The 14,935-nt window shown below is 40.4% G+C and overlaps 1 protein-coding gene across 1 annotated transcript in view; it reads right to left on the bottom strand.

Moving 5' to 3' along the window:
• Positions 1-408: 408 nt before the first annotated feature.
• The window catches only part of LOC117499715 (collagen alpha-1(XIX) chain), a 92,938-nt gene continuing 78,411 nt past the window's right edge, over positions 409-14,935 (bottom strand). The window contains exons 46-56 of the mRNA XM_034152299.1: positions 13,351-13,404; positions 11,601-11,645; positions 11,242-11,286; positions 11,081-11,143; positions 10,621-10,656; positions 9,072-9,116; positions 7,995-8,129; positions 7,086-7,152; positions 6,856-6,993; positions 3,636-3,713; positions 409-500 (exon numbers count right to left, since the gene is read on the bottom strand). Coding sequence (XP_034008190.1) covers positions 409-500; positions 3,636-3,713; positions 6,856-6,993; positions 7,086-7,152; positions 7,995-8,129; positions 9,072-9,116; positions 10,621-10,656; positions 11,081-11,143; positions 11,242-11,286; positions 11,601-11,645; positions 13,351-13,404 — 798 coding nt within the window. The remainder of the gene's footprint in view (positions 501-3,635; positions 3,714-6,855; positions 6,994-7,085; positions 7,153-7,994; positions 8,130-9,071; positions 9,117-10,620; positions 10,657-11,080; positions 11,144-11,241; positions 11,287-11,600; positions 11,646-13,350; positions 13,405-14,935) is intronic.

Consider the following 14,935-nt stretch of genomic DNA (forward strand, 5'->3'; position numbering starts at 1 on the left):
ACACACACACACACACACACACACATTTGAGATGTACCTTCTGCCAGCACATTGGCTTATCTGAATAAGAACAGAAGGGTGAAAAGGCATGCCCATTAAGGAGGCAAACAAATAATTATTAAGATCATTTTTTCAGACAGAACTGATGAAACAAAGTCATTTCATGGTCTTGAAAGACATAATGAGAGTTGACAAGGAATGCATCACAGTAGGGGATGTGAAAACAAGAAGTACAGGATTGCAGAAAGAAACAAAAAAAACCCTCAAAGGTTTTCTATCCAATTTAAAACAAACCCAACAAGAACAAGAACAATCCTGACTGCATCCCCACGTGTTTGTAACGTGAACAAAAGAGGTCAGTTGTAGGTCCGGAGTTTGACGTTGGTTTTCCAATCGGCTCCGCTGGGCTCACAGGGATGGAAGTAGGCAGTCACCTGGGTCACAGTTCCCAGGGGGTCCACGGGGCCCCGGAGAGCCCTGAGGAGTGGTCCCAGGGGAGCCTGGACAGAGAATTAGACATTATTCATTCCTGTGCCAGGCTGCACTTTATCATCGCTCAGTGGAGTGACACACTGTGTGGAAATACAAAGAGATAGTTCATAATGCGAGAAAGCCAGAGTATACATCCACTGCAGGTATTTCTGCTAGAGCTAGACCCAATAAATCAGGTTGATATATCTGCTGATATTAGCGCGTTGCAGGAATATCGTAACTGGTGTATGTGTTGTTGGATAACTAACAAGAAATTGACACCATTATAAAAAACTATGGCCACCACAGAGCACTGATGAGTTGATTTCTTCTCATCGAACAGGCTTTACTGAAAGGTAGTAATCGGAATTTTAATTGTCCAACTTTCAGGTGAAATCATAATGTGACAATTTGATTTCGAGTTAAAACCATTGAGCTGATAAACCGATTTGGTAACTAATGCAACGTGTATAAACAATAGTTTTAAGAAGATGTATCATTAAAGCCATTCAATAAGGCAAATATCTAGAATATAATATCTAGAATAATAATGAAAAAAAACATTTAACAAACTAGAACAATACTGTTAAGCGAAGTAGTACAACACAGTTTTAATTGCAGTGAACATAGATCATAATTTACTGGATGTGATTTTGCATACATTAGTCCTATCTATACTGGAAAAGCATTCTGATATACGGTATGATATTAATCCTTCTCTATATTCTCCTTTACCATTATCATTTTAATACCTGCAATATGTTTCAATTACTAAATTATTTATTTCACCGTAACGGCCATCAAGGACAGAGAAAGTACATTTCCTCTTTCTCCACTATGACGTCATCACTGCAGATGAGACATGAGTGTCTCATGTTACTAAGCAACAGCTTGCTGAAGTGACACAGCTTCATTGCCATACAAACACAAGGACCAGGGATGATATTTGTGTTTGTGACACATCTCTTTAAGCTTATAAAACCCCTCCATATCCATTACATCAGTCACAGCGGGGAAAGTGCTCTTCATTCAGCAGGAACCACAGGTACAGCCTCGTTCTTTTCCTCCCTCTGGAAACACAACTTGCCCTTTCCATCACCGACACATCCATCTCCTGCTAAACTGCTCTCACACAAAACTGTCCTCAGTACTGTGCTGCTTTGTGCTGTCCACGCCAGAGCAAAGGCACACAATACTTATCTCAAATGTCGATATTTAATTATAAAAAAACGTATGGTGCATTCAAATCTAATCTAACTGTACACTTAAGAGTCCATCATAAAACATTATAAAGCATTTTATATAACCTAAAAGTATCATACAGTAAAGCTTCATAATTGTCACACACAGATTTATTCTTTTAACAAACCATAGCGTTATTAATAGATCCCAATATGTTATAATATTTTTTTAGAATCATTGTTATAATGCATTGAAATGTGATTATAAGTAACTAAAAGTGGTCACTGGGTGTTTTAAGTAAAATGCATGTTATCATTAATAGAGTTATTATTATTATATTATTATTATTATTATTATTATAAGTCACATTTAGTGGTCATTGTAAGTTAAGGTAATAACACATAATTCATCTAAAATGTGAGTCACTAGCAAATACAGTATGAACTTTTGATACTTGACCTTATAAGTAATAATGCTTTAAAATGTGCTATTATTGGTGTTATAAGGCATAGTTAATATTTATGAGTGCGATTAAAATACAAGTCGGTTAATATAAAAGTGCTATAAGCAGGTTTTAACTCTTGATAAGTTGGTTTTAAATGCATTATAGACATGGGCGTCATAGAAACCACCAATATGTTTCCCTACCTGCATTGGTTATATTTTTGCTTATATATTTATATATAGCACAGAGTTCATTTATGACATCAAAGTCTATCTGGTAAAAAGAGTTATAAGCAATGACAGGAAATGGACATTGTGGTCAACCACTGAAATGCCATATTTCTCCATGGACCTGTAGGCTGTACTGTAGGTTAAATCTGCTCCATGTGACGAGGGGTACGAGTTGTCACTCATGATGACCGGGTGACGGGAGGTTTGGTTGGTAGAAATATGTTTCTGCTGTACAGGGACTACAGTAACTGCCCAGGGAATACAGACGCAGTGGCCTGGCACATTCAGTTTGTTAAACTTTCTGACTCTTACCGGGATGTGAACACAGTGGAAGTCTAACCCCAGCAGCTGTGCCGAAGGTGCTTCCTATCACTGTACGCCCCTGGACATAATGTCTTTCAACAGCCTAGATTAGTCCTCTCCAGAGGAGCCACTGATTTTTGTTATCATTGGCCCCACACATGCATTATGCTCACACATAGTTGTATACGTGACTTTAGGGTCAGTGATATACTCCTGCTGTCAAAGGACTGAAGTCATGGCTCCGTCGGGGGGTAGGGAGTTATTTCTTAGTTCACGGGAGCAGGGGACAAGCCGACATCTTAGGTCGTGTTAAGAGAAACTTTGCTCAGCACATAAGGCTGAACTTTAACAGTACAGGACGGACGTCATTGCTCCATCTCTGCAGCACTTTGTCCTCTGTTGTGGTCCAATTTGTGTCAGAGGTTTTACGAAAAGGTATCTGAGAGTTGCTTTTATCTCCAACATGCTGAGATTCCACATGAAGGCTGAAATACATTTGAGCTTTGAGATTTGACACAACTGATGTTTACTGAGTCTCACTTAATGTCCTTCTTTTAGACAGGTAGGAAACGTAATAAACTAAGATGTGGAGGAGACAGGGGGTCATTCAGTGAAAAAAGGGGTCAAATCGAAGCACACCAGAAGGGCAGGGAAGTACTTTCTGATCTTTCTTGCCATATTATTGCAGATACAGAGCAACTTTGCTCTCCTCTTAGCTCATTTTTGGTCTCCAACATTTTTTGACTGTCTATGTTCACCAGTTTCTGTTGGTTGATCAAAAATGAATCACCCTTCACAAGACAAACACTCATTTAAACCCTTGTTATTATAAACATATTGATGGCCCGCTTTGACGTAAAGTTCTATGAATTCGCAGTGGGTTCAAAAGTCTCCAATGCAAAGCAAAATAACTTAAAACACATTCTCTTGGATTCGTCCTTGCTGCCTGTAACAAAATGCACTGATTACATCAAGTTTAGTGTACGATCTAAGATGTCTCTTACCTGGTGGCCCCGTGGCTCCTGGATCTCCTGGTAACCCCAGACCAAGCTGACCCCGCTCTCCTTTCTGCCCCCTGTACCCTGAGGACAGACACAACACTCGGGCTGAGCACAGATACTGCCAACATCAAGTGTGCGGTGTTGTGTTTACGGAGCGCGGAACCACAGTTAGTGAGATTAGTACAAATGCCCAAACATGTTAAAAAAACTACTTTTCCCATTGGATACCTTTATTGAAATCTTTGTATCTTCCCAGGGACTTCTACAGAGTGGCTTCTTGATGATATAGATATGAACAATACGTTTCGCAATGTCCAGCATCAAGCCTGCAGCTTTGATAGTTGATGTAGGAATCCCATCCTTCTGAATAATGTAAGACCTACTGATATCCTGTCAAATTGGAAATCATCAAACAAGCCATCTGAACGTTAGCGTCCAATGAAAGAGGCGTGTACAGCTCTCTGGCAACAATATGGCCGCGAGCGCAAGTCTTTGAAGAAGAACAGAGCTTTTTTTTCAATCAAAGGTCAGATATGTTGCTCACTCAAGGCATTCAGATAAATACATATGTACCACAAACAGATGCAGAAAACAATCTTATCTATTCATTACAATAGACGTAATTTAACGGGAGGATAAACACGCTCATTAATCATTTTTTTCTTCTGTTTGACCACAGAGAGAAAGCTAATTTATCTCATTTTAAAAGGCTTTCTGCTATGCTGATTTGATTCTGCATGATTACCTCCAAGATGAAATAACACAAGGACATGCTTAAAACGTCAAAGACATGATGATGAGTCAAATAAATCAAATCAAAGCATTAACACTCATCTTCAAGGCCAGCAAGTGCGTTGTGTAGAACAATGAGCACACAAACATGTTATTGAAAGGCTTTCTCACTCCATGCTAAGCTGCTGAGTCTTTGCAGTATACAAAACAAGCAGCATACCAAGTAAGAATTTCAGGGGCTGGGAAATATATTTCCCCACGAGGCACTTAAAGTAATGGAGTCTCAGGACCAGCGGTTGCATGGAGTGCATCAGAAACATTGACAGGAGGAGTATCAAGCATCACACCGCCTGGCCCAAAGGGGAAACGCTTCGACGCTTACATGTCAGAAAAAAGGCTTATGAATGCTCCAAAACCGAGTCTCAAAAGAGAGAGGGGGCTATCCACACATTGCCACAATAATGAGACTTCTTTCAACACTCACAGAGCCTGGGGCATTCATTCAGGGAGGAGACGATCCATGAAGAAAAGAGCACTGTACCTTAAGCAAAAAAAAGACTGAATAGCACACAGGGCAATAAGCTTGGGTGGCACGCCGGATTGGTGCACTCTGATAAATCGAAAACTCCATACTGCATCTACACTTGGTTGAAAACATTTTTTTTCTCGGGCACTAATGGATAAAATGCGCTAATAGAAAATATTATTGCCAGAGAGTGTTCTTCATGCTTGATTGATAGGATTGCAGTGCTGCACCTGTTGTACACTGTTGTAAACAGCATTAACAGCAGCATCTATTTATTCTGCCATGCTAGGCTTGACAGAAGAAAGAAAGAACACCTTTCTTTGAGCAGCTGCTCCATCAAAGGCCAATTACTGCGGGATGTTTACTGATATTTCCATATTGTACAGGACAAAGGATTGCAGCGCCAAAACACAGAGTTTACAGCCAGATATAATAAAAAAAAAACACTTGTTTCAGGATTGATACATAAACAGAACGCACTAGAATACAAAATAAAACAAAAAAGAATGTTAAAATCAAAATTATTTATGAAATGCACTTAAATACAAAGGATTTACATGATTTCTCCTTACGCTCTCAAATGTAATACATGAATATAGAATGATAAATGAGCAGTCAATTATAACATAGGGAAATGGGATAAAAAAAAGAAAAAACAGATGATGCTTTTCAGCATGGGTGTTCTTTAACAGCTTGAGACTTTCACCCATGTGAAGTCAAACCACGAAGAAAAGAATAACTCAACAGAGGGGTTATTGTTCTCCATAAACAATTCATTTTGGCATATTGGAGAATAAGTCAAGTTAGATATTTCAGAGAAGCACAGTCTCCAGCCGAGGATGACGAGAAATAATGAGGAAATATTACCCCAAACTCTCTCCCCAGCTGAGTGGAGGCACAAGTCAACAAAGACAAAATTAAGGGAAGTTGTTGAATTTTTGATTTACCAAGGGAAAAAACGTTCCTCTTTGTTTTCAATACACATTTATTGCAAAGCTGCATTACGAATCACCTATAAAACACTCTTTGGAAGCTTAAAAAAATACAACAAGCTGAAGGAAATCAAAGACATGTGTAATGCAAAAGGCATTATCACAGCACACATATGTATAGTCCAGTAGTGGCCTACTTTAACTACATTATTCATGAATGAAAACAGCATTTTATATCATAGCAGTGGGTTAAAGTGTACATGGTCTTGATTAATGTGAGGTAGATATATAGCTTAAGAACAAAGGCCAATGCAGTGGTGCTTTTGATCTGCACCAACAACGTAACACACTCCTTTTAAAGTTAAGACACCGCTCTGCTGCGGACACAATACTATTCTAAGCGAGTTTGAGGTATAAAGCCTGACCGGCAAACCATTAGTGTTGCAGCAGTCAGAAAGTCATCAGTCTGATCAAAGAACGTCCACCCTCTTTCCTGACTATGCTCCTTTTCTACTTTAGAGGCTTTCTTCCCCGAAGTGAGGTATCAATACTGGGGCTCTTTCCTGTCCACATTGATAATGCTTTCTCTTATTCACAGCCAATTCTTCGTTTGTCTTCATATTTCCCAGAGAGCCGCTGTGCACCACACTCCTGGCCTTTTTCCTCTGCTTCCCGCCCCTCAGTCTGCATTGATAAACGGGTCTAAGCAAGAGAAAGATACCCATGAATCCCCAAAATACAAACCTTTATTGGTAGCCCCCATCCAATTCCAGCTTCATCCTGAGTCTTTATATACAGAAAAGAATGTTGCAGTTCACTATTTCCTGCTTGCTTTGAATATGTGTGGTGCGGACTCATAGGTGAATGAAACGCCAATAGACATGTTTCGTGGGTAAAAATATCAAAGGGTTACTGTAAGTGTCTGGTTCAGAGCAATCAAAGGTTACAAGTTATTTTCATTTCAACAGAAGTGGTTATCTTTCTGAGTTGATGTTAAGGTCCAGCAGTTGAGTTTGGCAGCCTGAGCTCTTACCATGAGTACCAGGAGGTCCGGGCTCTCCTGGTGTTCCGGGTAATCCGTCCTTCCCAGGAGCTCCAGGAGGCCCGTGGATTTGTGAAGCCAGGATCCCCGCATGTGTCTTCTGTGGCACGGCAGAGCTCGATAGCTTCTCTACAAGGTACCAAAATGAAACAACTCACATTCAAAACGGAGAAATCCTTGAATAATAACTATGGAACGTTTTCATTTGGGATCATTTGTACCTTCAAAGACCTTTAATACTTCGTTTCTGATGAGCATTTTGAGTTCTTGAATGAAGCCGGGATCACCCTGTGCGTGGAAAGGAGAAGAATACACACATATTTCATTCAGAAATTAACTGGCAGCAATGAAAATTAAATTGACTTATATCTCAACTCAAAAAACATTGAAACCCACGACAGGGAGAAGAGATTACTTCTGAAAATTCTCTTTTCTAACTATTCAGTGAAATCCCCCCTTACATTGTAAAATCACATCTGCACCTTAAATCCAGCTAGAAGTAAAAATGGATTGAGCCTGGGAATATAAAATGAGGTATTATGACTCTATAAAGAGACTTCCAGGTGTCACTTTCTGTCCATTTCTGTAGTAAAGCCCTCTGTGCTTCAGATATAAAGAGTGGCTTCTCATCTGCATGCCTCTTCTATCAAGGCGAATGTACTGTATGACAATATATATCTCTCAAAAGCTGTTAGAGCTTTTCAGGGTAAAATAGGCAAACAACAGTAGCTTTGGACTTCTTCTTCAGTCCAAACAGATTCAATCTCTGCTGTTATATAACAGTTGTGACTGCGTTGAGTATGTGTAAAATGTCTGTGACACACGGAGGTGTTTTCACTGCTCTGCTGAGCTCCAGGCACGCCCACATATCTGTCTTTCTCTCTGTCTCCATCTCTCTCCCTCTCTGACCTTCGGTTGCCTGCATGAGGAGTGGGAAGCGCTCTGCAGAAAGAGAACAGCAACCTCCCCAACAAAGCCTTGTTTGATGTCTCACACAAAAATATGTAGCTGCACCATTTCTTCCATACGAGAACTGAACTACTTTCGCAAGCTCAGGGAGGAAGTAGGCTGATGGAGGTTTTAATCATCTGCGGGGAAAGATAGTGTGTGTTTGATCAAAGTTATCTTACCAAGACGTTAGCATTCTCAAATTGTCCTGGAGCGCCAGAATCTCCTTTTTGTCCGGATGGTCCAAGCAGGCCAGGATCCCCTAAGCGCCCCCTCTCGCCTTGAACCCCTCTTTCTCCAGGAATACCGGGATCACCCTGCAGTAAAGAAGTCCAGACATGTCTTAGCTGCAATTCCTGCTGGAATACGCCACACCGCAGCCACTATTTTCCCCGCCTGACTCATCATTATCACTTAAAGGTCACCTATTATGCAAAATCGACTTTTTCATGTCTTTTCTACATCAACATGTGTCTCCTCTGTGTAAAGAGATTCTGAAAGTGTCAGGAAAAAAGATTCTCTCACTTTTTGTATATAAAAACCTGTCTGAAAATGAGCTGATCAGATTTTGCCCACTTTATGATGTCATAATGTTTTTTTGGCTTGTGTAACCATTAGCCAATAACCAACGAAGGTAACCCCCCCCCCGCCACACCACCTTATCACCTGAATCTCCTCCTAGAGCACCATCGTGTTCTTTTTAACCAAATATCTCTCAGAGGGGCGTGGGGAGGGGCTCCTTATTTTCATCTAAAGTAACAGACAGAGAATCAGCACTTTTGGAACAGGGCTGAAACAGAGGGGATTATGGGACGCTACAATGCACGATCTGTTTGGTATTTCGAGGCAAACACCTCAGAGACATGTTTTGTATATATCTGAGACCTATGATATAGTGATGAAAAAGAGTATAATAGGGGACCTTTAAGATGCGGTGCACACTGACCTATTTGTCCTAATGTGTCCAGCCAGTCACCTGTCCTGAGGTACGGTTGCCAATTATAAAGCTAAAAGCCTCATTTTGCAATAGATTACTGCTTGAGTATGACGGAGCGCTTTAATTTAGCCTTGCAAATACAATGGGAAACTGCACTGAGCGTTAAATGCCTTTATCTAGTGCTTACGTGCGGATTAGTCATATTTGTGCCGAAGTGAAGACTTTCATTACTATTCATCACAACATTTTTGTTGTGCATTTAAGTGTGAGTCATAATGTACCAACAGCTTCCTTTTAGGACATCAGGGATGACGCTACTTACACGCTCTCCTTTGGATCCTCTGTCTCCTGATGTACCTGTAATTCCCTACGAAATAAAGCAGATGAAACATAGTTTAGTCACAAGAAAAGATAACACCTCTAAATAATTGGGAAAATAAAGTTTGCTGACCCTAAAGCTTTTCACCCACTCTTGACAAAGTATTGATGTTAAGCCAGGGCACACATAATTCTCCTTTATTGTTATCCATACAAGCACAGCAGAGATTTCTATTATTTAAACCCATCGTATTGGCATATTTCTCATATCCACCATCATATTTGCAGAATTGCCTGTTCTGTTGCCTCGAGAAAAAACTTTGAGCAAGCTTTTCCTGAATTACTTGACTTTGAGAAATGTACACTTTTCAGATGACTGTGCATTGATTGCTTCTCAGTCAGCTCAGGTATATTGCTTGTATAAAATCTCCCTGTAAGAGTGTTTCACCTTCTGCAATGTCACGGCTTCTCTGCATCGCTTTCCCAGCAGCTGCCTCTACTGTATGAGGGTATAGCTGGCAGAGAAAGTACCTGTCTCTGGCTTCATGTCACAACATCCTGTGTCTTCCAATCCTTCCCTGTCACTCCTCATTGCTTCCCTTTACGGTGCTCACAGCAATACCCCTGGGAGCACCTTTGTATCAATTTCCTGCTGAATTATGGGAGCCATGCAAAAGACAATCTGGCATGATGTGGTTTTATAACAGGCATCTCTCTGTGATGCTGTTCTCCCCTGCCTGCTTTAATCTGTGCTACTCTGTATTCCCAAATGCCTTAAAAAGGAGGCTTAAATCTATCATCTTGCCCAGTGAAATGTGCTTCCATGAGCATTACATTAAACCTCAAAGCAGTGTGCGATGAGTCTCGGTAGAAAGGGGGAAAGCCGCCTGCTAGATGGCACTGTTGTCCCATGGAAAAATGAGGCACTAATGCAGGAAAACAGGATACAAGTGTATAAGGCTTTGTGCAATGCTGAGACTCTGGTGGAAGAATACCAACTAATAGTAATGAGCAAACAATAAACTGTAGGGGTTGTCATTAAAGGGAAAAAACAGTAATTTTCATAGTGGAACCAGTTTTCTATTGGACTGTATAATGGTCTGGTAATGGCTATTCAGGGCAAATATGTTCTGCATGCTGTGAGCCCATTCTGTGTGATTATGAAGTAAAACGCCTCTAATATGTTTGATGAACTAGCTAAAAGCAGACATTGCCGCAGTATTTGTTTCTATTTTTGCCAGGTTCATCAGGCAGGAAAATGCATGTTTAATCTAAGTGTCTGCTTCCCTCTTTTACAAACATTTTATCATTGCCTAAAAGCATTAACTGTATAATTAGGGTAAAAAGTCAACAAAGCCTCGAATCTGCAGGATTTGACTTCGTTTTTTATCCTTTAAAATCTCGAATATGCAAATATGCAAATAGCTTTAATGCACTCAGGAGGCTGTAGCTTGAGGTGGGGGGGATACAAATCTGCTGTGCCAACTTTCTGTAGCTCGGCGGATGTAAAGCACTGTCTATAAGGGGATTTGAAACGTGTTCGCACAACTCACCTTTTCTCCATGAGTTCCATCTTTTCCAGGTCTCCCCTGCTCAAGGAGTGAAACAAAAACAAAGACATTTTGTATTAGCCCCCACCTTCGATTGGATCAGCACTGTTGCACTCCTAGTAATCTCCACAGTTAATGAGATATCTCAACCAAGGGATAATGATCCTGATTGCTGTGCGAACACTGTTCCATTGTGTGCTTACAGGGAAAATTACAGAAACCATCTCTGATGGTAATTACACGGAGGATTGCAATCATCTACAGGACAAGTGATCGCCAACACACACATTTATCCATATTGTCCTTGAATCATGCTCTCCTTTCTCTCATATCATGGTAGAATGACCTGCTAAAAGAGCAGTGTGTTATTGAAGCTCCGGCCTGGACATAAGTGTAGTTGTCTTGGCATCATTGAGCAGTGATTATATAGGGAAGAGCAACATCATTTGTGTAGCATCCTTACAGGAACACCTTGGGGTCCCTCGGGCCCTGGGAATCCTGTCTCTCCGAGCGGCCCCCTCTCACCCTGTGGAAGAACAGAGACAGCCAACGTGTCAGTCGGCTGTGAAAAAGGAATGACGCACGGATTGACAGCTCAAAGAGAGTTAGAAGGCTGAGGCTCACCGAGTCTCCTGGGATCCCTCGCTCTCCATCAGTGCCGGGCTTCCCCTGTCAATCACAACACAGGAAGAGAACAGACGTGTTTGACAGGTCCTCAATGTTGTCATATCTACAGCAGCTTCAGCTTCACAATATACCAACAAGTCTACTATAGCTTCACAGTATATCCAGGGAACAGACTACGGGTCTACGTATATCCCAGTTTCAAGCGGTGTTGTGTTAAGGGACTTCTGTTTTGCTGGTTGTTATTCTGTGGGCTTTATGAAAGTTGTTGCCAGCAGCAGACTGAAACAACACAGATGATATGTCAACAATTGAGTGTGAGTCACTGTAAATTAATTAGAAGAAGAGAAAAAACTCACTGTAGGACCTATCATTCCAGACGAACCAGGCAAACCAATATCGCCCTGAGGGAGAGATGGATGGATGACATACACATACCATAAAGAATACACATACATCATCGTCAAGTAGGCACAGACACTGGTGTCAGAAACGGCCATAAACATGTTTATAATGGATGCTCCTGGACTCCTCAAACAAATGCAAGGAAAAAAGGCTTAAAAGCTTAAAAACAATACTTAGAAAATTCACAAATTGGGAGTTATGATTTACATCCTCGTTATGAAGACTTGGATTGGTATTTTGAGTATTGGTATTTCCTTAACACTTAAATGGGCATTCAATAATTTGGAAAATGAATTGAGTCCTGTTTACTACTGTACATTACACTATTATTACACCCATATTACACATTAATACAACCCTAATAAACAGTTATTATACCCATGTTATACTGTTATTAGACCCGTATCACACCCATATTATGGCATTATTACACATTATTACACAAACTGTAAAGCATTAACTCATCACTGTACCTTGTATGCAAGGGCTGGTTTGCCTTCACTAACTGTACGGAGGCTCAGTCACTGGTACATTTTTATATATAAAGCCATGTTAGGGAAACTTCCATCCTACATCTGCTCCCTGATCTCACGGCGAATTGTAAGTGGCTACTGCCTGAGATCGCATGCTGTGGTTTTATTAAATGTGCCAACTGCTAGGACTGTCTTAGGGAAAATAGCATTTAGATGCGCAGCTCCACTGTCCTGGAATAGTCTGCAATTAAAATGGAAACTGAGCAACCTGGTGCCACTAAATGTTTTTAAAGCTCGGTTGGATGCTACTCAATCGGAAGCTGTTGGTACCTGTGCATGTGGATAGTTATGTAAATTGTAATCCCTGTAATGCTACTGTATGATGTCCTTTTGTTGCTCTGTTATGTTTTTAATGTTTCATGTGGAACCTACTTGAGCAGGTCTCCCTTGAAAAAGAGATCAATGATCTCAATAAATAAAGGTTTGAAATGAATGAAATGAAATTAATACAACCCAAATAAACAGTTATTAAACCAATGTTATACTGTTATTAGACCCATACACTGATATTCCAACCCTATTAAACCCATATTACACATTAATACACCCCTATTACACCCATGTTACACCCATGAAACACTGTTTTTACACTCATATTAAACTGTCATTATTAGACCAATATTACACCCATGCAACACCAATATGATCCCCATATCACACTGTTAATACACTCAATTTACACAAATAAATGGATACAGAAACCATTTAAGTCTTAAAGGAATAGTGTCTTGTGTAAGTGTCTTTTCCATACAGATTTAGACTTAGGTTGGGTGAGGATGCAGGGCTAGATTGCATTAAGAATGATGCATTGATCATTGTGCAGACTTAACTGTAACATTTAGCTTCAGATTGCTGTGGTATTACTGTATGTGCAGTTAATGGCTCTAAACCGGACATTTCCATAATCCTTTTTTCAACCATAAGTGATTGAATTATAAACATTATTATATTCCCTTAAATTGACTTATACCAGGAACCCTTAATGCTTTTCAGGTTCATACTGGAAGCATTTGTTTCTTTTGTTCTTTTGCTGAATATCTCATTTCAGAAAGAAAACCTCTTAAAATGCTCTGTAATGAGAATTAAGTACAGAGAAAGCACTTTACCTCACTTTGTAATCAGGTTAGGTCAAAGCAGATAAAACGCTTCATGAGTCGATACAGTTGCTTACCTTGGCACTGGGTAGCCCTTCAAGCCCGGGTAATCCCATGGCCCCTGGTTCCCCCTGTGAGAAAGAAACACACCCCCCACTGTGTCAAGACAAAAAAAATCACTACTGGTACTAAAGGTTGTTAGTTGCCCCTTTTTGTACCAGAATGATATTTTTCTCTTACAGTCTTCAATAAGGAACTGAGTTTGGTGATGAGCTAAGGAAATATCATTATAAGGCTGTCAGTAAACATTACGCATAAAGAAGCAAATATAGATCAAAGCTACATACACATAAATTAAATTAAGACATTTCCACGTCTGATTTACATTTTTTCAGTTACGTATTATATCAGTGCCCTATTACACTGTTTTTCATCAATATATTATAGGTCTCAGATATATACAAAACATGTCTCTGAAATGTTTGGCTCCAAATACCAAACAGATCATGCATTGTAGCATCCCATAATCCCCTCTGTTTCAGCCCTGTTTCAAAAGTGCTGATTCTCTGTCTGTTACTTTAGATGAAAATAAGGAGCCACTCCCCACGCCCCTAAAAAGAACACAATGGAGCTCTAGGAGGAGATTCAGGTGATAAGGTGTTACCTTGGTTGGTTATTGGCTAATGGTTACACAAGCCAAACAATCGTTATGACATCGTAAAGTGGCCAAAATCTGATCAGCTCATTTTCAGACAGGTCTTTATTTTTATATAAATGGATCAGGACAAAAAGTGAGCAAATCTTTTTTCCTGAAACTTTCAGAATCTCTTTAAACAGAGGGGACACATGTTTATGTATAAAAGACAGGAAAAAGTGGATTTTGCATAATAGGTCCCCTTTAATATTACCTTTCGTTGTCAATTTGAAGATAATCATAAAAGGACAACCCTGCAAAGTGAGTGTATTGTATATGCTTTATGACACCTGCTGTCACACCTAGGAAAAAGAGCCCCATTTGGCAATCACAATCAGACTGGCTTTCTGCCCTATAAATAGACCCCCATTCCCAGGGTTGGAGCAAGTGGTGGCCTCTCTCTACCTCATCTTGCTCCGGCTGCCATGGAGAAACGCCATTACACAGAGAAGAGGGGCAACCGGTGCTGACATAGACGGATTGTGCAGGTAATTGTCACACATGTAGATTGTCATGAATAAGCGAGTGCGACTAAGAGGAGAGTGGGCCAGCCAGAGGATCAGCTGTGAGACGGATTGGGGCAATTCCACCACAGCACTGGAGCCGCTCACACAATTTATTAAAATGTCAAATTAGCATCCTGGTGAAAAATCACTGTGCAACAAAACAATAAAAAATGCAATTGGCCCCGCGAGAATAAAGAATTCAAGTTGATGGCAGACGCGTGGAATTGTTTCTATGTCTGCGTGGACGGTTTTCCGGCATCGGTGTGGGGGGGGAAGGACAGGACATGTTCCCACTGGCAAGACAATATGGTACAACAGTTTCATATTTGCAGGAGGTATGATCATTTTTCGCTGTGTGTTGGAGCTCTACTGAGAGTGGTTAAGTGCTCAGGCTTGAGGGTGTATTGACTTTTGCTGAGAACCACAGAGACAATGATAGAAAGCTACTGGAAACCCTGATTT

The sequence above is a fragment of the Trematomus bernacchii genome, unplaced genomic scaffold (genome assembly GCF_902827165.1).
Source record: "Trematomus bernacchii unplaced genomic scaffold, fTreBer1.1, whole genome shotgun sequence".
Classification (NCBI taxonomy): domain Eukaryota; kingdom Metazoa; phylum Chordata; class Actinopteri; order Perciformes; family Nototheniidae; genus Trematomus; species Trematomus bernacchii.